The sequence below is a fragment of the Asterias amurensis genome, chromosome 5, assembly GCF_032118995.1.
Source record: "Asterias amurensis chromosome 5, ASM3211899v1".
Lineage (NCBI taxonomy): Eukaryota > Metazoa > Echinodermata > Asteroidea > Forcipulatida > Asteriidae > Asterias > Asterias amurensis.
Window position 1 is genome coordinate 16,040,952 of NC_092652.1, and position 23,432 is coordinate 16,064,383.

The following is a 23,432-nucleotide window of genomic DNA, read 5'->3' on the forward strand; positions in this document are numbered from 1 at the left end:
GTGTTCCTGAGATTCGCAGAACAAAATAAAGGTACAATATTGAAGGGGTCGTGGGTTGGGGGTGTGTACTCGAGCAACTCATGAATACTGTCAACATTTCACTTTTGTTTTCCACCATTATTCTTGTAGCTCTTCTAGTTCCAACTTCACCCCCTGACATTGATTCCCCATGTCCTACTGATGCTAGTTGGGTATCCTTTGGCTCCTACTGCTACTTATTCCCCAGTACTGAAGCCCAGTGGGGTGAAGCCAACTTCAAGTAAGTTTAAAGCATAGAGTTATATATAAGAACTAGTGGGCGCACTGGTGATGCTTCTTCCACAAATGCGACGGCACTGCAAGGAGACGCGCGCACCATTATGTACGCCCGTTGAATTTGAAACACACGTTGGAGTTTGTGTTTATTGAACGCTAGACGCCATTCTGTTTTGTCTACTTACAAAATGGCCATACAAACACACGCTGTGCGATGCCTGTTTTGTCAACTTACAAAATGGCTGTCTGTGCGCATGACTGGTCGCGCATAAAGGCCAGTGCGCCCTCCAGTTCTTATCTATAACTCAATGGTTTAAAGGCACAGGCCACTATAGGAAATTACTAAAAATAATTGTAAGCATAAAATTACTTGGTATAAGCATTGAAGAGGTGTTGATAGTATAAAACATTGTGAGAAACGGCGCACTCGTGGACACTACAGTAACGTAGTTTTTGAGAAAGAGGTAAATTCTCACTTGAATAATAAAAAACTTCAGCTTAAATTATGCATCCGAAAGCACACAAATTATTTTGTGCAACATTGGTGTTTTTTTTTCTTTCATTTTTCTCTTGCAACTTCGATGACCAAATTTTCACATCTGCCAGGCATCATTCCATTTATTGGCAATCACTTTGTGATGCGAATTGCTGCATCAAGTTTAGAAAGTAACTTGATGCCCGTCTTATTCCCCCAAATCACCTGACAGCCGCAATAAGTCCAGCGGGACCCATGCCAAAAATGCCTAGAAACCCGTCGCAAACAACTCGCAAACCCATCACAAGGTAATTGTGACTTTGGTTTCAGCCAGAAGCAGAGGGTTCAAAGACACTAAGCAGAAGTGAAATCAACTTAAGCAATTCTGAAGTAGCTTCTAATGATTAAAAAATGTAGTTCTAGAATATATTAAGTGATGCTCCTTAGTTGCTCAGTCTGCTTGGTTCACATAGCAAGCACTGTTTACAGTTTCCCTCAGGCTTGCTAGCTACAGTGATTTACTTGCCAAGTACAGTTTGTTGTAGAGAACTGTCTTTCTGTATTCTACTACCGCGGAGTAAATTTATCGGTTGTTCGGGGGACTTCAAATCATATATACAGTGGCTTAATTCACTTATGAGGCACCCTTTGATTCATTACTAAAAATGTTATATTTATATTGGTTTGGTGGATGCAGGACCGGGCCAGCAACCAATCAGCATTGCTTAGTGGGGAAAGTGTGTTGATTGGTCACAAATAAGATGTTTCAGCCAATGAGAGCACAATATTGGCAGGGCATGTGTTATGTTTTGGCCGGGCTTTTCTTGCTTAAGTCACTTTGTGTTGTCGCAGGTTGTGATTTTAGGCCCGGTTCATACTTCCTGTGGAGGCAAATGGTAACAAATTTTGACGTCATATGGCTGTTTTCGCAGGAGGTGAGCTCAAGTCAACTGTTGCAAATATTCGCTGTGAATTTGTGACGTCAAAATTCGCTTCTCATCAGCATTCGCAGGAAGTATGAACCGGGCTTAAGTTAACGTATGTGTATTTCTCTATTCTCTTATGTGTGGCTTTTTTAAAACTTTTTTTTATTAACTCCTCAGTTGTATGCAGGAACATGGTGCTTCCCTTGTGAGCATCTCTTCAGATTCGGAGAACCAGTTTGTTCTTTCAAACTCTAGACATCCATCAGGAAGTGACAACTACATGTGGATTGGGCTGACGAGACAGCAGAATACAGCAGGGGATTGGGGTAATTCATAAAGGGAATAAAAGAGCGGCAACGCGTTCTTAAACGGCGGTTAAAAATAGGTAGGGTCGTGGCCGTGTGATGAAGGCCCGACCATGTAAGGTTTTAAACAGCCATTTAAGAACGAGTCACTAATCTTTTATTCTCATTCATAAATGTGTTTTTTTCTTTCTTTTTTCTCCCAAGTTAAGGGTCTATCCCTAAAACATGCGCCACTACTTGGGGAAAAAAGCTTCCATGCTGCTGCCCCCTAACTCTTAAACATTTTTCCATACAGCATCTTTCACTCTAGCTCACTAGCAATCTTCAAGATTAGACCGATCCATTGAGCTCAGCCCCATTGCGTATTGACCAATCACAACCCCTTTTGCGCCACCAATAGGCAAAAAAATAAAGTCTGTCATGCGTTCGTGTATGCTTGGCGCGCGTAACAGACTTGTGCAGAATGGCATTTGAGAGGCTTACGTAATTTCGATCGGTCTATTCTCTAAAAGGTCACTTGTTCAATTGATTTGTTTAAATCTGTCTATTTATCTTTGTTTGTTTTTAATTGCATGGAGAGTGCTGTGGTACTTTCCTTGGTTAGTTAGAGTGCTATACAAATGCCTGTCTTATTATTTTTGATATTGTCGTCTTTGCCTTGCAGGAACATTTGGTTGGGTCGATGAATCCGTGTTCAACTACGCCTTCTGGACCAGAGGAGAGCCAGACGGGAACAGAGAGGGCGCTCTGGAATTCTGCGCCGCTATGTCCACGGCCTCTGGGGGAGCGTGGAAAGATGATGCATGCTATACTAAGTATCAGTATGCTTGTAAACTGAGAAAACGTGAGTAAGGTGATTTTTTGCAAGTCCCTGTTTTGGGTCCCTGTGGAAAAAAACATGTGATGGCTTTGTATTAATTTGCTTGAATATTTTGTTTTCATCAGTTTTTCTTGACGTATTTTTATATTTTGTGTTTGGTTTTTATTTTGTCTCTTTTGGCACTATGCTTGATTATGTTGTTATTAATTTTAAAATAGAATTTGATAATAAAAGATACTTGCAAGAGTTGTCTCAAAGGGCTATGTACTTATTGTACAAACAAAATGATAATGATGACAACAAAGGTTCTAATAATTAGCACTGGGATTTATTCTCAAGAAAATATGGAAAATGATTACTCTAAAGTTCTGAAAACAATACTATCTAGGGTGAGCATGAATGTTTTGCTTCAAAACCTGGTTTGCTAGCAGTGTCAAAATTTAAGTTGCAGTGTTTTTACAATTTTGTTCTTCCAATTTTGTTCCTTTGTTTCAGAATCTGGGGGAAGTTACAAATGTAAGTATTTTTTATTTGAAACGCTTTTTTAGTTTTATTTCATGATTGAATAAATTTAACTCAAACTGCAAAATAAAATGAACTGTATTGAGCCAGTTCATGAGTAAAATGCAAAATAAAATGAACTGTATATTGAGCTAATTCATGAGTAACATGTTACCAACCAAAGTGATATATTTACTGTTGTTGATTTGTGACGGGTGCCTTTTGAAGTAAATTACTTCACTAAAAGTGCGTCTCTTCACCCAGTGGATAAACAGGTACTTGCAACATTTCAGCTGATCAGTTGATTTCCTTTTTTACTTTTCAAAACAGTGCCTTAGAAAACTGGAAACATTGTACAACAATTAATTGAGATCGGCCATTTCTTTTTTCTTGCGATTTCTTATTGCATGTCATCAGTGATGTTGTGTTTAAAAAAAGCCTTTGGAGTGACATGACACTACAGGGCTGGACTGTATGCTCCCCAGGGAGCTGAGAAAAATTTAAGGAGTGTTGACATTGGCCCAATGACCAGGGCCCAATTTCATGGCTCTGCTTACCGTAAGCACAGAATCGGCGCTTACGGAAGCAGGGAATGCTGCACTTATGGCAAGTGTATTTCACGGGTTAGCGCAGAATTTTGGCGTCTGCGCGTACGTACTCCGGGCTACTAGGCATTCTACATTTACAAGGCTAGCGCAGGAATTCGGCGCTTGCACGTAAGCGGGGATTTGTGATCGTAAGCGCAGAATTCGGCAGTAAGCAGAGCCGTGAAATTGGGCCCAGGACACTAATAAAAAGCCCACTGATACATGATTGTAAAATGCACCGTATAAGAACTAGTGATTATTAGAGAGTTTTCTTATTGATAAGGATCCAGATACAGATAAAATAACCGTATTCAGTTATGTTAAATGCATGTAAGATCTTGTTTCGCAATCAAAGAGGTATGTGCCCTACCTAGGACAAAGTATTTACACGTACTACCTACGTTGGCATATGTTTTTCGAGCAAAACAAATCCAAAAAGGAATTTCCAATGCAGGAAAATAAAAAATAAAGTTTTTGTTGTATTTGTATTGTATTGGATTGTGTCGCAAAGATGGATACCGATGCAGTATAAGTGACAAATATTATTGTTTTCTTAATTTTCTTAATTTACACCCTGGGTCGATTTATAATCCATGTCCTATAAATCCATGTCTCCAATTCAGCAACACAATGCGTCGGTGACAGAGAGAATCAACTAGTAGCTGAGGGCAACTATTGCTACCTTCCTAGTATGGCGCTCGTCTCTCCCAGGCGTGCCACCTGGAATGAAGCAGAGAACGCATGTAGGTCCAAAGGTGCTCACCTGGTGTCGATCCAAAATGACGAGGAGCAGAGCTTAGTCAGCAAGCTGGTAAGTATGTTTGATTAAGGGAATCAATGTGTGGTGAAGAGGTTTTCAACTAGTTTTCAACCCGTGCCGAGGCCTGGACTTGATAGTTTTACCGAGACGTCAAGGTAAATTAAAACACTTTTAATGCCTCAAGCCTTTTATTAGGCATCTGAAAATACACAAATTTGTGCAACAAGGGTGTTTTTCTTTCATTATTCTCTTGCCTGGACACTGGACACTATAGGTCATTGTCAAAGACCATTCTTCTCAATCGGTGTATCTCAACATATGCACAAAATAAAAAACCTGTAGAAATTTGAACTAAATTGGTAGTCGAAGTTGCGAGTTCCCACACGTTCCCACACGATGTTGTGTGCTTTCAGATGCTTGAGCCCAGGACCACAAAATCTAATACTTGAGGTCTCAAAATCAAATTCAAATATTTTAGTGGAAAATTACTTCTTTCTCGAAAACTACTTTACTTCTGAGGGAGCTGTTTCTCACAATGTTTTATACTATCAACAGCTCTCCATTTGCTAACAATTATTTTGAGTAATTAACAACAGTGTCCAGTGCCTTTAAAGGAATAATGTACCTTTAATTAACTGAATGTTAATTTCTTGTACTACAGGCCTACGGCTTAACCCAGAGCTATTGGATTGGTCTGAGAGAAAAGGAGCAATCTGGACAGTTTATGTGAGTGTTGCCTCGAGTAAAAATAATTGTTAAAGAAGATGACGACAAATAAACCCTTTTCATACTATATTCGCTTATCCCTGTGGAGTAAAACCCCCAGAGAGGCCCCTGTACTTTTTCCACCACACAGGTACCGTCGTGCATTTTCACACTATGTTCCTATTCCAAGGGGTTTGCACATTTCAAGAATACCTGGGCCCAATTTCATGGCTCTGCTTACTGCCGAATTCTGTGCTTATGATCACGATTCTCCGCTTACCTGTAAGTGCCGAATTTTTGCGCTAGCCTTGTAAACGTAGAATACCTAGAGACGTAGAGTGCGCAGAAGCCAAAGTACGTCGCTAACACGTGAAATACGCTTGCCGTAAGCACAGAGTTCCCTGCTTCCATAAGCGCAGATTCTGTGCCTACGGTAAGCAGAGCCATGAAATTGGGCCTTGGAGGTTCTACCGCTTACCCCTACTCCAGAGCAGGGATGGCTATTCCTCGGGGAATGCCCATTTGCCAGCGCAGACAGGGGGAAGACCAGGAGACAGACCAGGGGGTAAAGCGATGAAAAAAAGTGTGAAAAGGTCAGCCGTTATTCCCTCGCGGCAAACGTCCGTCCGTCAGAAAAGAAAAAAAAATCAAAAACATCATCCAAAATATGTCATCCAGTGTGAAGTGGTTAATCCACAAGTCACAGGTTCCAATCCCATTTTAGTAACTTTGTCTATTCTTCTTCCAAAAATTTAGTTAAAATTAACTAGCCAGATTCCCAAATAAAAAGTTGCATGTCCTTTAATGAAGGTGATCCCTGTTCTGCTGCTTCAGTTGTATCATAACCTTGGGCGTCATCCCTGGCTGCACGGCGGTTACATATTGTATGGGCTTTCTGACTGGCATCCCGATCCAAAACATTGACAAACTAGGTAGCTCCATCATAGTTTCAAATAGGTTCAAATCCTGTTCCGTTAAACTGGTCTTTGTTCAACCCAAACATTGAGTATTGCCCAGTCAGTTTCCCTTGTGGTATACTTCTTGATTAAGCCTCACCTGTGACATCATGCTGTTGTTAAATCGCTCCATTATTTTGAACGAATGGCGCGATTGGTACGATCAAACTGTCCACATTGCGTAATACATACAAACAATTGACTTAAAAATTAAACATTATCGCACCATTCACGCAAAATAATGGAGTAATTTAACAATAGCATGAAGTCACAGGTTTGGGTTAAGTCGCATAATGCCTTGGTGAACGCGCCATTTGTGGGTACAAATGGCCCTCAGGCTTCACCCTCAGGCCATTCAAACCCACGAATAGCGCACTATTATCCTATACTGATACAGTGTATTGACCAAATTCATTTTTGGCCTGATTTCTGCCAGTGGCAGTCAGCAGCCCAACTGGTCTCTGCATGGTCCGATTAAACCCACTGTTTGGAAAAGGAATTACTTGGAGATACCAGGTGTGAGTTGCCAGAGGAAATGAATGTGTTATTTTAGCCTCTTTCTTTAATGAACGTGACTGTACTTTGTTCTTCTCTTCCCCACAGGTGGAGTGATGGATACACTGGTGATTATAAGAACTTTCCGGAAGAAGGGCCGGGGGATTTGAAGGGAGAGGAACAGTGTACGGATTTGCTTGTTTGGAAAGGTAGGGGTCATTCAAGTAATAATAGTATAACAATATTTGGTTTTTATAAAGCGCTTTATTCACAATGTCTCAAAGAGCTTCCAACATTATTACCCTGATCACTGAGCCATCTCAGCTCCCTGGGGAGTATACAGCCTGTGCTGCCAAATATGTAGTGCACTAAGCAAAATCATCCACAGGAAACATCTCTGCCTTCAATGGTTGAAGGACACAAGTGTCACGACTGGGGCTTTGAAAAGCGTTTGTAACCGTTTTTTATAAAATGCATATGGGTAGAAAGATGTTGTAAAAGTAGAATACAATTATCCACACAAACATGCCTCGAAATTGTGTGGTTTTTCCTTTTACCTCGTCGACTAACACGTCGGCCATTTATGGGGGTCAAAGTTTTGACTCCCATAAATGGCCGACCATGTTAGTTCGCACAGTACAAGGAAAACCACGCAATTTCGAAGCAAACTTGTGTGGATCATTGTATTCTACTTTTAAAACATCTTTCCAACCATATGCATTTTATAAAAAACGGTTACAAACGCTTTTGTTTTGACCAACTCGTCCGATCCAAGGCAACGTGTTCCTTTAACTGCCCGGCCACGACACTTCCCATGATACCCATGCTAGCATGCCTATACATCCTTGTTAAGAGGGTAACCCTGTTTCAGCCTTCCGAGATTGTGATATAAGGCGATCTCTCATAAATATTATATCTTATTTTAAAAGACCGGTTTCTTGGAATGTTTTGCAGGAAGTGGCACCATATAAATGCTGTATTACTATTGCAAGTCTTGACTTGTGTTTCGATTTGACTTAACAGAGGGACAGTGGGGAACATCAGCATGTGGAAACATCCTTCCCTTCATTTGCAAGAGAGAGAACAAGGCAGTCACCGTTATCGATCCCCTTCCTGGACTTCCGACCACGGGGAACTGCCCCAAAGACTACTTCAAACTAGGCTCCAAGTGTTTCATTCTCAAAGGTGTTGAAGACGGCGAGCGAAAAAATTGGATCGACGCCAGGGATGATTGCCAGAAGCAGAGTGGAGGAACTCTCGCTACTATTTCTAATTATGGTGAACAAGGTGCGTTGTGGCGTTAACAGTTAAGCCTTCGTCAAAGGCACGCTCCAGAGGTAGCAAGTTCAACTGCAGGACCCAATTTCATGGCTCTGCTTACCGTAAGCACAGAATCGGCGCTTACAACAGCAGGGAATTCTGTGCTTACAGCAAGCGTATCTCTCAGGTTAGCGGCGATTTTTGCCTTACGGTCAACTGTGGGGGCAACCAACTGCATTGTTATGCTACAGGACAACTTTTGTAGCACATGAATCATTTTTCACACACTATCTTACAATTCCCAAGAATAATACGTGGACATCCAAATATGAATGGATTCTCATCTTGGGGGTTGCCAGGAATACACCGATCCATTAAGCCAGGCCCAATTATCATTGACCAATCACAACCGCATAATCTGATCACCATTTGAACCATTTGGTGATCTTTGCACTACTGGTGATTGGGTTTCGCGGCTGTGATTGGTCAACTGGTAAGGAGGTGGGGCGTAATGGATCGGTCTATTGGTTGCCTGTAAATTGTCTCGTGTGACATGAGGGTCCTGGACAAGCGTCCGATGAATTGACTAATAATCAGATCTCCAACATAGTGTTATTAGCTCAGTTAGTAGAGCACTTGCCTGCAGATGCAGCGGTCACTGGTCTGAATCCTGCCTAGTCCAGGCCTGGCAGTTCAGCTTTGAACAGGGCAAGGCCATTTTCATGTGGCAAAGGGCACTTCCATTGGCAAACCTTAAAGTCTATGGCAAACTTTTGAATGGGCACCAAGGCCAAGACAAGGGAAGCGGAGCCATTGCCTTCGTGGTCTCGGTGAAATTTCAGGCCAGATAGTATATTTGTCCCTGTTCCCCAAAAATAAAAATAAAAATCATTTGAAACCAATATTCAGTATGTTTCTTACCAAAAGTACCCAAACCTCTTAAGTGATTGGTTTTTTTTTTTTTTCTCTTGACCAGCCATCTTGACCTCAATCATCAAAGTTTTGGAGCGTGAGATGGACATGTGGATTGGGTTGAACAGCATCGGTATCCACTACCAGTACCATTGGACCGACGAGACTCCATTAGACTTCACTCAGTGGATGGAAGGTGCTCCGGACAGCTTGCAGCCGATCGACGACCCTGTAAGATTTCTAATGGTTGTTTAAATCAATGATTATTATTGCGCACCATGGCTGAGTTGTTAAGAGCATTGGACTCACTCAAGCCCTGGGCCCAATTTCATGGTTCTGCTTTCCGTTAGCCTTCGAGAAAGACTCTGCTAGAAGCGGAATTTTGGGTTGCGGGCTGGCGTACCTCACATAACCAGGCATTGTTTGCTTGCACAGCCAGGGCAGAAGTTTTTCCATTTTCCATTGTTCAACATCAAAGATGGCGATTGATGACGTGTTTTGCAATCCATCTACATCTATACAACAAATTCATCGGTCCTTCAAAAGCAAAACCACATTCTATAAACAATAGAAAGGTACAATCGTGTTGTACCGGCTGCGCACAACTCTTAGCCAATGATAGCCTTTCATGTGTGCACTTTTCATCAAATATAGCGGTTGTTGACGCTTATTGCAATCCATCTATTTCACCGAGAGACAATCACTTATTAATACCTTGGATGATTTTGTTTTATTTAGGACTCCAATACATGCGTGGTCATGATGAACGCTGCTGAATCTGCCGGTTTATGGAATGACGTACAGTGCAGTATTGAAAGAGCTTACCTCTGCCAGGCACCAGTAGGTAAGGCGGATGTGGGAGTGTCTTGTCGTACTTTTCGTTGTATTGTGTTTTAAGTTTGTTATTTATCCCAAAGAAATTACAGACACTGGACACTATTGGCAATATTGTCAAAGACCAGTCTTCTCACTTGATGTATCTCAACATATGCATAAAATGATGAACCTGTGAACATTTGATCTCAATTGGTTGTTGGAGGTGCGAGATAATAATGAAAGGAAAAACACCCTTGTCACTCGAAGTTGTGTGCTTTCAGATGCTCCATTTCAAGACCTCAAAATCTAATTCTGAGGTCTCAAAATCAAATTCGTGGAAAATTACTTCTTTCTCAAAAACTATGTTTCTTCAGAGGGAGCCGTTTCTCAGAATAAGTTATACTATCAACATCTCTCCATTACTCATTACAAAGTAATGTTTAACGCTAATAATTATTGTAAGTAATTATCAATAGTATTAAGTGCCTTTAAGAGACCGTTTTGCATCCATTTGTCGTCAATGACAAGATAAAAGTCACTAGGAGGATATTAAATTTTCTCTCTTTTTTTACCTTCCAGATCCAAGCAACCCCAACACTCCTGCACCAGTTCCTCCAGGCAGTTGTCCCAACTCCAAATTCACCTCCTATTTTGATACCTGTTTGAATGCAGAGACCTCTATGATGTCGTTTGACGATGCTAGACAGGTAATGTGTATTACTTACGTATTACTTGTATAGTGGCGTGCTGTAGCCGAGCGTTCTAGTTCCACGGACCCAAGCTCTGGTGTTGCCAGCAGCAGAGTATTGGCGTGGAATCCGGTCATGACACTTTAGCCAGGAACTTAACCATAATTGCCTTGTTTAACCATCAACCTTTATGTATTTATCTACCGTAGCGGGTAGTATTTATTTATTCATCTATTTAGTGTTGTTATCCTGTTTTGTTCTGTAATCTTGTAATGGGACATCCGCCACAAGCTTTTAGGATGATGCCTCCATGTGATGTGAATGTGGAAATAAATGTTTGATTGATTGATTTGTAAACAATTTGGAAGGAAGTGCATTCTGCTCTACCAACCAGACTCTTATCTAAGTGTATGATACTCATGCCTAACTCTTATGGACTGTGAAGAGGGTAACCCTGTTTGAGCTTCAAAAGAAGGTGAGAATGTGCCACAAGTGGCAGTTGATTTGGGTCTAACCCCAAATCAGTTGATTTGGGTCTTCAGCCCATGAAGTGGCTGTCTGATTTGTGATGTTAGGCAATCTGTATCTCTCTCTGAAACAAAAAGTACCTAACAAAGTGACATGTTGTATTCGGGAGCTATAAATGTGTTCATTATAAAATGAAGATCCTTTGAATGGTACAGTAGTTTCAAAGTAGAATATAATGATTCACACTTTATCCCCTGAAACTGTGTGCTTGTTCTTATACTTCATAAACTAAACCCAGTCCGCTAATTTTGTGTTAGTTCTCATGGTGTACATTAGTGCACTGGTGCCTAGTGCCTACAGAACGGGGGTAGCTCGGGCGTACGTAGCTCGGGTGCAACTGCGCTTATATTGTTGTCATCAGATAGACATTTCACTGCGGTGGGGAAGATGGATTTGTACTGTTTAGCGGGCCCCAACAAACGTTGACATAACAATAGTTCTTTCTTTTTCATATTTATTACATTTCTTGTGGCAATTGTAGAAATGTAAAGATGCCGGCGCCGACTTAATCTCAACCTATGATCAGTACGAGGTGGCATTCCTCGCTGCATCGCTGTATCAAGACGGGCTGGAACCAGATGGTGAAGGATGGATTGGATTAAAACGCAACAAGGTAAGTTCTTACAGATGCATTAAACAGTGTTGAAATTAAGTAATTTTTTCTCAAGTCAAGTCAAGTCCAAAGTCAAATTTTTGCAAGTCTAGTCACAATTCGCATTATGTCCCAAAATAAGTCCACTCATATTAAATTGAAACAAACTGAAGTAAAATCAAATATTTTCATTGACTACCTTTGTTTCCCTCCCCCGCAGTAAATCCCTTTGACGTGCATTTAGTTTTGGTCCTCGAATCGCATTGCAGATTTTGTGTACACTTTTGAGTTTTAAAAGTTACCCCAAATGTGTTTGCTGTTTATCAATGGTGTCTTTTTCATTGTAGTACTTAAATCACATTTAGCATTGACACTTTTCCCATTTCAGGACACTGGTGTTTTTGAATGGGTGGACAATTGGCCACTGACCTTCACTAAATGGGACAATGATGAACCAAATAATAACAACGGAGACTGTGTAGCTGTGGATAGGAAGGGCAAATGGGCTGTCCGAGATTGCAACATGAAAAAATACTCCTTCTGCGAGTTTCCTAACAGTACGAAATTTACCTTTCTATATAAAATCATTCTTTATGTCTATAAACTAGTTCATCTTCCAAGTGTCACACATACTTCAATTCAATTCAGTAGAATATTTATTTTAATATATTTTTATATATGTTTTTTTTAAAGGGCACAAGGGCACCAAGGCATTTTTTCCTTGGAAAAGGGCACCCTATGAGGAAATTGTAAATTTCTACTGTAGCATTGCATGAGCACAAAGGCATTGACCAGGGGGCATACAACTCGAGAAGTGAAGCAGTGGGTCTTTTCCACACTCGCAAAACTCTAGATTTGACAAAGCTCCTTCTGAAAGCTACATAATTTATTTTGTTTTCCCATTTGCCTAGTTAAACCCACTAAGGCCCCAAAGGTAAGCCGAGATGGTTGCCTAAAGAACTACGTCGCCCTCCCCGACAGTGATTTCTGCTACAACTTCAAGACCGACATGACCAAAATCCCGCTATCCTCCGGAGATTATTTTTGCAATCGGGACTTCAGCGGTAGATTACCCAGCATTCATAGCAAAGCTGAAGAGGACTTTGTCAGGGCGGAGGCCAAGAAAGTCTTTGGGAGCAACGCCCTCGTGTGGTTGGGTCTGGACCGTGCTAAGAATGGTGAGAAACGAAGAAATCAAATTTAACAGTACAAATCTTGAATTGAATGTTGGACCCCTCTTAGGATGTGTGCCTAGAATACCTTGTACATTCATTTACTGCAGTTGATACTATTGGTTATTACGAGTAATGGGGGAGGTAGATAGTATAAAACATTGTGAGAAACAGCTCCCTCTGAAGTGACGTAGTTACAGTGTTTTATACTATAAACAGCTCTCAATTGCTCGTTACCAAGTAAGTTTTTATGCTAACAGATATTTTGAGTAAATACCAATAGTGTCCTGTGCCTATATACAAAATTGTCTGCTTTTAAAGCCATTATTATACACTTTCGGTAAACAGTATTGCCCAAGTCCCACACTTCGTGTATCACAACTTATATATAAAATAACAATCCTGTGGAAATTTAGGCTCAATCGGACATCGGAGTCGGGAGAAAATAACGGGAAAACCCACTCCTGTTTTCGCGCGTTTCGCCGTGTCATGACATGTGTTTATAACAAATCCGTAATTTGTTGTTAACGAGAATTTATATTGTTTTACCGTTTTCTCAAAAAGTAAAGCATTTCATGGACTAATATTTCAAGAGAAGTCTTTCACCATTACCTTCTGTAAACCCTGTAAATTATTTGTAAATCTGTGAACTTTTTTTTTTTTTCTGTACCGAAAGGGTCCAATGGCTTTAAAAGCAGTTTTATGAAATTGGGCCCAGCCGTCGATTTCACAAAACTCTTCCTAACTTAGGATTAATCTTTAGGACTTAGGATGACCTTAAGATTAATCCCAAGTTAGAACGAGTTACTCGTCCTAACTCGAGATAAGACGAGTCCTAACTCTTTGTGAAATCGACAGCAGATGACTTACCACAAATATAGGGGAACAACAACCATTTGCCTTGAAAAAAAAACTGTTGGAGCGTTCATTTATTTAGTTTTCATCCCAAATTTCAACCAAACAGGAAGGAATCGCTGGATGGACCGCACCCTCCTGGATTATGTCAACTGGATGGACGGCGAGCCAGACGGTGACGATGACGACAACGTCTGCACTGGACTCAATGTTGACGGAGGCTGGATGGATACTGATTGTACTGTTGCAGCCAACTACATATGCAAATCACCCAAATGTAAGCGGCCTTGCTGTTGGAATCTTTGGGGAGGATGTGTGAAAACGCAAATTGCAATTAATTCCATATTGGCCCCCTTGCCATTTTAAGATATGAGGCTCTCTGATAAAATAATACACAATTTCATGTGTATCTAAGTTGCTGATTAACGCTATTGACTGTTAATATTGAATTAAATTTATGATTTTAATCCATTCTTTCTCAACAGTTTTGAAGCCTCCAACAACTGGCACCAGTGGAGCTGCCCAACTATCTAGTAAGTATCTTCATTATTTACTTTAAAAAAAAAAATTCAAAATGGCACTTCAAACACAGAAGGTGCATGTTAAGACCAACCAAAGAAGAGCACCATAACATGTATTAGATGAAATTTTGACGCTGTATGGGGGGGGGGGGGATAGTCCAGGAAGGGGAGGGGGTCACAAAGAATCTCCCGCCACACTGGATACCAAATGTTTGGGTAAACCAGACACTGAACACAAAAAGACGAGTGGACCACACTCCAAAAGGTGGGCGCAATGATCAGTTGTTGCACGCTGTGATGGGGTCTACAGTGTTTTGTACATCCCAGGGGGAAAGTGGCCCCTAGGCGAAGCCATGTACATGCGTTTTTGTTGCACGTCTCGTGATTGGTTCTCGTCCAGTCAAACTTCACAATTTGTTACCGAGGTATAACAAACCTTGATGTATGCCAGCTATTGACCCATTTCACCTGACGTCATCAGCAGAATAATCCTGGATGCGCCATTTTGGTGGTCAATGTCAATGTGTGTTATTCAGTTATGTGTGCATTTTTAGGTGATGCGGTGTTTACACGTAAGCCTGTTGACCACCAGCATGGTGAGCGTGGCATCAGTCGCCACGTATGACGCGCAGGCAAGGGGTCAATAATAAAGGCCTACATCAGGTTAAATTCTAAAGCTACATGTATACTCCACTTTTTATTTTCAGTGTCTGGGCTAACTGTTCTTCTTTCGCTTGCCGTTTCTACCATCTGGAACATCAGACGTTAGAGGAGCTTCCTTGTCTCCTTCAAGCCTCAACACATGAGGCGTTGGATATGGGACGCAGATGTGCTGTATTTTCCGTATTTCCACGAGCGCGCGTGTGATAATGTATTTATCTTCAAGCAAACTTGGCGCGTGACATAGAACACACAATACGCATGGTAGTGATATTAGCCGTGCAAAATAGGTTTTTATCACCACTCCATTCTGCCAATCTGATTGAAGGATTAGCGCGTACTTGAAGATAATATTCCATATCACCTTTCACAGTCTCTACGTCCTGTGTTTCATTTTTGTAACTTTTATTTATGATGAAATCTTTATAGATTAAAACGGATAATGACATAATTTGATCCATTGATCATTAGTCAAAACCTAACCATCATGTTATTGAGAAGAAAAAGTAATTTTTTTGGGGGAACACTTGTTTCAATGGCAAAGGGGTTACATGAGAATTTGTAGGTTAGTGACAGGAACAAAGGCTACTATACATGTAGGCAATCTGTAGTGTAGCGAATTTCCAATGTGAAATGTGATCATATGATAAATATTTTCACCCGTTCATTGTTTCCGCCGCTTTGATCACCGGGACCCAACTCAATGAAGCCTTGTAATCATAAAAACTTGCCAAGCACAAAATTTTACCAGCCAAAATTCCATACAAATTACACTGTTGTTGCAACTGGTGCCCCACCACTCAATTTTTGTTCAGCTAAGAAATTTGCTAAGCAGAATTTTCTATCAAAATCGTGGATTTCTTACCATAGAACTGTTGTTTATAGGGCACCGTAAGAGCAGAATTTCGTGGTAAGCAGACAATTTGCTGATGAGTGTGCCTACTCCACATTAAAGGAACACGTTGCCTTGGATCGGACCAGTTGGTCTATATAAAGCGTTTGTAACCATTTTAAAAAAAAATGCATATGGTTGGAAAGATGTTTTAAAAGTAGAATACAATGATCCACACAAGTTTTCCTCGAAATTGCGTGGGTTTCCTTTTACTTTGCGAACTAACACGGTCGGCCATTTATGGGAGTCAAAAACTTGACTCCCATAAATGGCCGACCGTGTTAGTCGACGAGGTAAAAGGAAAACCGTGCGATTTCGAGGCATGTTTGTGTGGATCATTGTATTCTACTTTTACAACATCTTTCTACTCATTTTATAACCAACGGTTACAAACGCTTTTCAAAGACCAACTCGACCGATCCAAGGCATCGTGTTCCTTTAAGAAATTAAGCGCTTACACAGTACAGTTGGCGGAGAATGGAGATCGTAAGCCGGCGGTAACCAGAGCTATGAAATTGGGGTCTGACATAGTTGTCACAACTTTCTCTTTCAACCGTGGTCCAGCGAACAATGCTAGTTAAAAACGCCTGAGGACCAGTCAAGTTATCTTTGAACAATCAAACATTTTCTTCAATAAAACGTTTTAAAGGAACACATTGAATTGGATCATTCCAGTTCGTCTTTGAAAAGCGTTTGTAACCGTTTGCTATATAAAGGAAGATGTTTTAAAGTATAATACATGTACAATGATCCACACAAATTTGCCTCGAATTAGCGTGGTTTTCCTTTAACTTTGCGAACTAACATGGTCGGTCATTTATGCGAGTCAAAGATTTGACTCCCATAAATGGTCGACCGTGTTTAGTCAAGTGATACTTGTGTGGATCATTAGGCCTATATTCTACTTTTAAATTATCTATCTAACCATTTGCATTTCACAACAAACGGTTACAAACGCTTTTCAAAGACCAACTCGTCCAATCCAAGGCAACGTGTTCCTTTAAACCATTTAGCCACTGTACCGCCCAGCCGCATATAGCGATACACTGTATGCGGTACGAGGAAACCTCGCTAGCTTGTGTTTGTAGAAAAAAAGGAACATCAAAAGAAAACTCGATAGTCATTAGTAGGTCTACGCATTTGTTAATATATCTAGTTGTTATAGATCGTTATTAATTCTCCCTTCACAGTTGACTTGTCAAAGCTAATGATGATGAAATAATTTAGCTCTTACGAAAAATAAAACGCTCATTAGTAAACAGGAAACTGTTCATCATTTATGATGATATTGTCGAAAATTAACGCCTTCGCATTTAATCAGTATGAGCATTGAGCCAGACAAAAGCCTTGAAAAGCTATTGTGTTCATTTTATCCGTGCACAAAAATATTCGCCATAAAAATTACCGTAGCCGTTTAACGAGAGGCATGTATTGTTCCCATGAGAACTTGCACTTTTATACAAATATTACCGAAAGGGTAAAAAATTTTGCATACACATTAAGCCATAGCTATATCTTTTAAAATTTGAACTACGATTCCAGTGATTTACTAAAAGAATCTTGAGAAATTGGATTTCAGCAAACTCGAGCGGTGCAGGGACTAAATGGTTATAGACAATTTAAAGAACAAACAAAGGTCAGTCAAAATTCACATTAAGTGCTAAAAATGTTGTTTTCAGTCAAATTAATGAGCAAAAGTGTCTGTTCATTCCAGCAGCCTTTTGTTTGACTTCTGTACAAAGAATCCTGTCAGCAATTATTAACTGTTGAAAAACAATTGAATTATAGAGAAATCTATAATTATATGCATGGATTGTATATTAACTTTGATTTTATATAAGACCTTTGGAGTTTTTATGAAGTGTGTCCATTCCACACTGAAATGTACTTCCTTGAGACAATATATTTAAATTTAAAAATATTTTTCAGTACTTTTGCTGTAAAGAAAACAAATTTGTGATCAGGTTTTATAAATTTTTGTACACATAAGGCCTGACTGTTTTTCATGTTTTTTTTTATAGAGAACATTTTTAATTCAACACGAATAGCTGTTGTTGTAACCATCCATAGAGTTTGTGGACGTGGAAAATACAAACCACAAATTTGATTGTATTATAATTAAATTGTTGTATTTGTGCTTGGTGCCATTGTAAACTATGGGGTTGTTTTCTTTGTGTGATGTGCAGAATAATTATTTAGTTATTTGACGAGTAGTAAGTTGTAATTTCAAAATGGAGTTTTTAAATTTTAAAAAAGACAAAGTGTATAATAAAGAGAAATTTGTTAACAATGAAATAATCCATCTAAGCAAGTGATTATGTGAAGGGGTGTCCAATTCCACTGGTTTCTACTGATGTACAATTTATGCGTGATTTGCAAAACAAAAACTCAATGGTAAGTTGCCACTAGGAACTTCGTCTACTTACAAAATATCTTTCTAATCATGAATTTTATAACAAACGGTCACAAAAGCTTTTCAGAGACCAACTCGACCGATCCAAGGCATCGTGTTCCTTAAAAAAAACCTAATGTTTTGCCTGTAAAAAAGACTCTGCAACGGTAACAACATACATTTGTAAGGCCACTAAAAACTACTTTCCCCTTTATTTCCAAAAAGCTTTCAGAACGGAATTATTTACTGTTCTGGCAACCAATCATATGCCAATCATTGAAGCAATTCAGCTTGCACATGCTGGCCCTACATCCGCTACATCCAAACTTGGTTTGAATTTTGTTTCCCCCGTCTGTTAACCGTCCAGCCCTTTTACAACACACGCAGTTTCGCTTGCGATCTCCAAACAGGACAAGTGCATGACCAGGCACCGATTCCCCGTCAAGTATTTCCTCCACTGGGCGTTTGGAGGTGGAAGTAGTTGTGCGTTTCCTGGAAGAAAATCCATCGGCAAGCTGATGAATGATGGCTACCTTGAACGCTTTCAGCGAGTGCGATTTCTTATTCTTGGTATGGTGCTTTGTTGATGCCTTCCACAGGATATACGCATTTATCAACGCTTGGTTGAAAAGCGCCCAGAATAAATATTTCCACCATCTTCTTCCTGACCGAGAAACAATGCAATATGATCGGAATTGATCACTATGGTCCGCCCCTCCCGTATTGGCATTGTAGTCGGTGACTACAGACGGTACTGTGACCATGACAATCTCCTGATGATGGGATCTCGTTTGTGGTTTCATATTCAAAGAGTCTTTGCCGTTGTTATTCGATGAAATGAGATAAACGTGCCTCTTGTCAAGCCAGTGCGTGACCATCGTGCATGAGGCATCTTTTCTCCATTTCACACTCTCATACTTTCTTAGCGGTACTTTCTGAATTTCGCGCGGGATCCCTGTCATATTTCTACCTAACATGCCGCAGAAAAACGTATCTGCTTCGTGTAGATCCTCTACAAGAGCAAGAGATGTTAGGAAACTGTCAGCATAAACATGATGATTTTTCCGAAGAAAATCTTGCAGGAGATTCATCGCAACGCTGTAACCAAGTCCGTGTTCTTGCACTGTGCTTGGGTGGTTTCCCCGCCCAGTGTACACCTCAAAGTTAAGACAGTACCCTGTCAGACAATCACAGAGAAACCATAATCTAATTCCCCGCTTCCTCGATTGCTTTGGAATATATTGCTTCCAAAGTAACTTTCCATTCTGTTTGATCACTGCCTCCTCCACTGAGAGGCAGCATCCAGGGGTGAAATTCAGTTTAAAGTTTTGTCGTAGCTTGTCGATGATGTTGCTGACTTTGTTGCGATGGTCATTTTCAGTCGGGATATTTGCATTGCTGCAGCTAAGATACTGACATAGTTTCTCGAATCTATTTCGAGACAGAAGGGAGCTAGTGTAAGGGTCATTGAGTAGTCGATCCTGACTCCAATAATCGCTATACTCTTGGGCTTGCTTGATACCCATCAAGATGATGATCCCAATGAAAGCCTTGATTTCAGCAGCAGTCGTAGGACTCCAGCGCTTGTCCGATGTGGCGAACTCATCAGTCGAGTCTTCAGGTCCTGCTGGTGACTTACACGCCGCATTGATATTGGTGTTCCTTGCTAGCGTTGCGAAAAAATCTTCACCAATCAGGCAGAGAAGAAAGTCCAACTCAGGGGCGTCAGGAGGGAGGTTGCACTTCGGACCTGGTGTTTCTGTGTACGGTGGAATATTTGGAGTGGGTAAGGTATTTGTCCAGCCTTGTGGAGGACTTCGCTGAGCAAATGCTCCCTTGTTTCTCCGCCTTGTCTGCGGAGCTCTCCCGACTCGTCTACTAACCCTTACTGTTGATGTTTGTCCGTGAGAACTTGGGCCTGGTGCAATATCATTGTCAAACTCATCAACAGGATTGTTGTCATCTTCACTACTGCTGCTTGACGAACTTGAACAATTCTACAATCAGGAACAAAAACGTAAGGTGTTATTGTAAATGAAAGCAGAGGAAAGATATTTTTAAACATTATAAATGTTGATTAATATGAGTTTAAAAGTCAAACTAACAGGTGAGAAAGAGTTATAAATAATGTATGGTCCCATGTATCCTCCCCTTACCAGTTTTCACGCTATTATGCCCTTTTCTTTGAATTGGGAAAAAAATAATGATGCCTTATATCAACCGATGCCCTAATTACCTTCTTTTGTTAATATGAAGTATGCAAACATATATTAAAACTTGATGGACATTGAAATGTTCACACTACACACCGATCTTCGATGACTTCAAATGGCCCCATTTGTTTTGAATTTTTCCTGTTTTCACGGCAAACAAGAAAGCATGGTTTCCCGGTGAAGCCATACATGGAAGAAACATAAATTACGTGACTACAAATGTTCTTTGAGACTCTGTGTATGACTCTATAGCCAGCAGTTGTTTTCGTTTTATTAAAAATATTTTTTAAGGAAATTTTAAAATTACCATGGTAATTTGCAAAAAATAACAAAAATAAATAATTTAACAAAAAGTGTGAATAATCATTGGCTTTCAAATCTGATTTTTACTTATTTTTTTCCGTTTTTTTCTCTTATAATTTATAATTAAGCGTATAAATAAACAGTGATAATTGAATCAACAAGCTGATCGTTTAAATTTTAATATTAATAATAATATTGATCGGAGGGTTAAAAATTTTTTTTTTTTAAATATTAGAAAATGATATAAGGCACATGGCTTCTTTAAGCCTCTGTATTTTTTCCCCAGAATGCTCAGCAAAATATTCAGTCACATGATTTGATCATCATGAATTTTGAATTGAAATAGTGTTTGATGAAACTTTTTCGGTGTGCAAATATTTTTTATATGGCCTCAACATTATGACATAGTTTTGTACCTTGTAGAAATGCCTAAAATACCAAACTTTTTGCATTTACAAGTGCAAATATCCAGTGGAGCCTTATCTGTTTCTAAGTTTTGGTCAAGGGAGAGGAGACTCTTTGCTCTTGGCAAATAAAACTACACAATTTTTATCTAGGGACTGTTTACATCGCGCACAGAGTGGTAAAAGATTTGCCACGATTTTAGGGACACCTCGAAAACAGGACCTCCTACGATACAACAAACAGAGCAGTAATCAGCTGATACCTGAATTGACTACACAGGATTACAGCTATCAGAAGTCGTATAGATCAGGAAATTTGCAATGGTTGTGTAGTTCGTTTTACTCCGGGCTCTTGCTTGTATTAAAAATTGCTGTAAATTTTCCTCCAAGTCCAACATGTTTCCTCAGTCAGTCAGTGTTTTGAGTGTTATATGAATAGATTCATAATAATAGACATTGACTGAGTTTAGGATCAAGTTCATGTTTTGTTTCGCTTGGTTACTTTTTGTGCTTTCAAAAGCAGCTCTACTATGAAACTGGGCCATGTGTTTCTTATAAGCTGAGTGTGGGTTACCTTTGAGCCCCCCCCCCACCCCAAGCCCAGTCCATGCAGAATGCAACCTTCATGATTGCCACTTCAATTCAAGACTTGTGTTTTGACTTGACTTGTGTCAGTGTCAACTGTCATAAAAACTTTAGTTTTCAATTTAGTTTTAAAAAGCAAAAGTCCTACAAACCTGAGAGACGTCCAAATCGCTTCCTTTTTCGTCATCCAACTCCTCACCCAAAACTTCCTGCGAACTTAAACGTGAAGCCATATTAATGGCATATTTCATTCAGCAATCTTGAAATACTTGCTACATGTAAGCTGTCCACACAACATAAAAATTGTGTCCAAAAACAAAACATTGGATGAGAGTAGGGTTAGCGAGAGAGGGCGCCCTAACAAAACCGGCTGATGCAATCCAATCGACAACACGCAGTCGGGGTCCTACTAAAAGCCGACAACAAGCCGACAACGCCGACAACAAGTCCAGAGCGACGCCAACACGCCGCCAACAAGTTTTAAATACCTCAAAAATGGCAAATAAACCAAATACATTTTAGAACTATGTGTGTTTTGTAATATAAACATAAATTTAATGGAAAAACTTCACGAAAAGTGTGAATTTTTAACCAGAAAAAAAACTTAACGTTCACGGAGAACGGTCGGACGCCATCTTGGCTTAAAATCGTGTTTGGACCAGTCCATTATAATGTGGGCGAGTCAGACTTAGCAATAGAGGGCGGACGTCATGCACTGTGCACACTGCAGTGAAGGTCTTCACATAAAGCCCGCCCTCTGTTGTTGACAAGTGCTAAATCTACCCGTATCATAATGGTCTGGTCCAAACACGATTTTAAGCCAAGATGGCGTCCGACCGTTCTCCGTGAACGTTAAGTTTTTTTTCTGGTTAAAAATTCACACTTTTCGTGAAGTTTTTCCATTAAATTTATGTTTATATTACAAAACACATATAGTTCTAAAATGTATATGGTTTATTTACCATTTTTGAGGTATTTAAAACGTGTTGGCGGCGTGTTGGCGGCACTCTGGACTTGTTGTCGGCGTTGTCGGCTTGTTGTCGGCTTTTAGTAGGACCGCGCGGTCGAGACTCCATCCAAGTCAGTTTTGTTTCGGTACAAAAAGCTAAGCTTCACTTCCTTTACTTGAGGGGAAAGCCTGCTCAGAAAAAATGATTCTTTTGACAGATAAAGGGAACCAGCATAGCCTGAAAGCTATTGTTGCGGCAACACTAGCAGGAGTAGCTCTTGATGTAACAATCGTAGACAGTACAGGTAAGTTGCATCTCCAGCTAGCTGGCCAGAGACTGAGAGAAAGATAGAGAATTAAAACAAGTAGGCTAATGTAAAACAAAAATATTTATAACAATAAATCAATAAACAAAACAAAGAATACCAAATCTAAATTGCGGAATTTAAAGCAGTACTATTAGATTTGGTATTCTCTATTTTGTGTAATCTTTTATCAAGAAATGTCATTGTAAGATTAATTTAATTTAAATTAAACGGTTTTGCGACTCGACTTTTGCAATCAATAGTAGAGAGTCTTAATGGAGTCGCCCAGGCTTAATGATTCATGAGGTTCGTTCCGCTATCGTCTCCATGAAATTGAAAGCAAAACGAACCTCATACTCATACTCATAAATAGTTCTAATCATACTCGTTGTTCTAGGACTCTAGTCTAGTACGTAGGAGTATGATGATGGAGGACCACTCTCCTGCTGTTGTTAGACCACCGACGTGCATGGCAGGTTTAACTTCCATGCCATCAAGGACGTTTGTCCGTTTTATGTTTAATCATTACAATTATCTGGTTGATTGTGTTAGTAATAAGTATTAAAGTAAACAGTGTGACAAGGTTAGGCAAACATAAA

The 23,432-nt window shown here is 40.0% G+C and overlaps 3 protein-coding genes and 1 long non-coding RNA gene across 4 annotated transcripts in view; 3 read left to right on the plus strand and 1 right to left on the minus strand.

The window, feature by feature from the left end:
• LOC139937748 (macrophage mannose receptor 1-like) overlaps window positions 1–15,858 on the plus strand; it is a 30,085-nt gene extending 14,227 nt beyond the window's left edge. Inside the window, exons 8-24 of the mRNA XM_071933040.1 lie at window positions 130–259; window positions 1,834–1,982; window positions 2,626–2,805; window positions 3,277–3,297; window positions 4,493–4,680; window positions 5,291–5,355; window positions 6,894–6,994; window positions 7,809–8,072; window positions 9,022–9,188; window positions 9,696–9,801; window positions 10,353–10,480; window positions 11,472–11,603; window positions 11,971–12,139; window positions 12,494–12,760; window positions 13,719–13,886; window positions 14,095–14,142; window positions 14,838–15,858. Of these exons, the coding sequence (XP_071789141.1) occupies window positions 130–259; window positions 1,834–1,982; window positions 2,626–2,805; window positions 3,277–3,297; window positions 4,493–4,680; window positions 5,291–5,355; window positions 6,894–6,994; window positions 7,809–8,072; window positions 9,022–9,188; window positions 9,696–9,801; window positions 10,353–10,480; window positions 11,472–11,603; window positions 11,971–12,139; window positions 12,494–12,760; window positions 13,719–13,886; window positions 14,095–14,142; window positions 14,838–14,899 (2,345 nt within the window). The 3' untranslated portion in view covers window positions 14,900–15,858. The remainder of the gene's footprint in view (window positions 1–129; window positions 260–1,833; window positions 1,983–2,625; window positions 2,806–3,276; window positions 3,298–4,492; window positions 4,681–5,290; window positions 5,356–6,893; window positions 6,995–7,808; window positions 8,073–9,021; window positions 9,189–9,695; window positions 9,802–10,352; window positions 10,481–11,471; window positions 11,604–11,970; window positions 12,140–12,493; window positions 12,761–13,718; window positions 13,887–14,094; window positions 14,143–14,837) is intronic.
• A 10-nt stretch (window positions 15,859–15,868) lies between these two features.
• LOC139937755 (uncharacterized) lies at window positions 15,869–17,980 on the plus strand. The gene is made up of 2 exons (XR_011786082.1): window positions 15,869–16,240; window positions 16,275–17,980. It is a non-coding gene; the product is annotated as an uncharacterized lncRNA (long non-coding RNA).
• Window positions 17,981–18,113: 133 nt separating this feature from the next.
• On the minus strand, window positions 18,114–21,887 carry LOC139937750 (piggyBac transposable element-derived protein 4-like). The gene is made up of 2 exons (XM_071933042.1): window positions 21,732–21,887; window positions 18,114–20,071 (listed from the first exon to the last, which is right to left on the minus strand). Exons 1-2 carry the CDS (start codon window positions 21,828–21,830, stop codon window positions 18,314–18,316), a joined length of 1,857 nt encoding a protein of 618 aa, XP_071789143.1. The 5' UTR covers window positions 21,831–21,887; the 3' UTR covers window positions 18,114–18,313.
• Window positions 21,888–22,650: 763 nt separating this feature from the next.
• The window catches only part of LOC139937421 (methionine--tRNA ligase, cytoplasmic-like), a 30,966-nt gene continuing 30,184 nt past the window's right edge, over window positions 22,651–23,432 (plus strand). Inside the window, exon 1 of the mRNA XM_071932559.1 lies at window positions 22,651–22,833. Within this exon, the coding sequence (XP_071788660.1) occupies window positions 22,731–22,833 (103 nt within the window). The 5' untranslated portion in view covers window positions 22,651–22,730. The remainder of the gene's footprint in view (window positions 22,834–23,432) is intronic.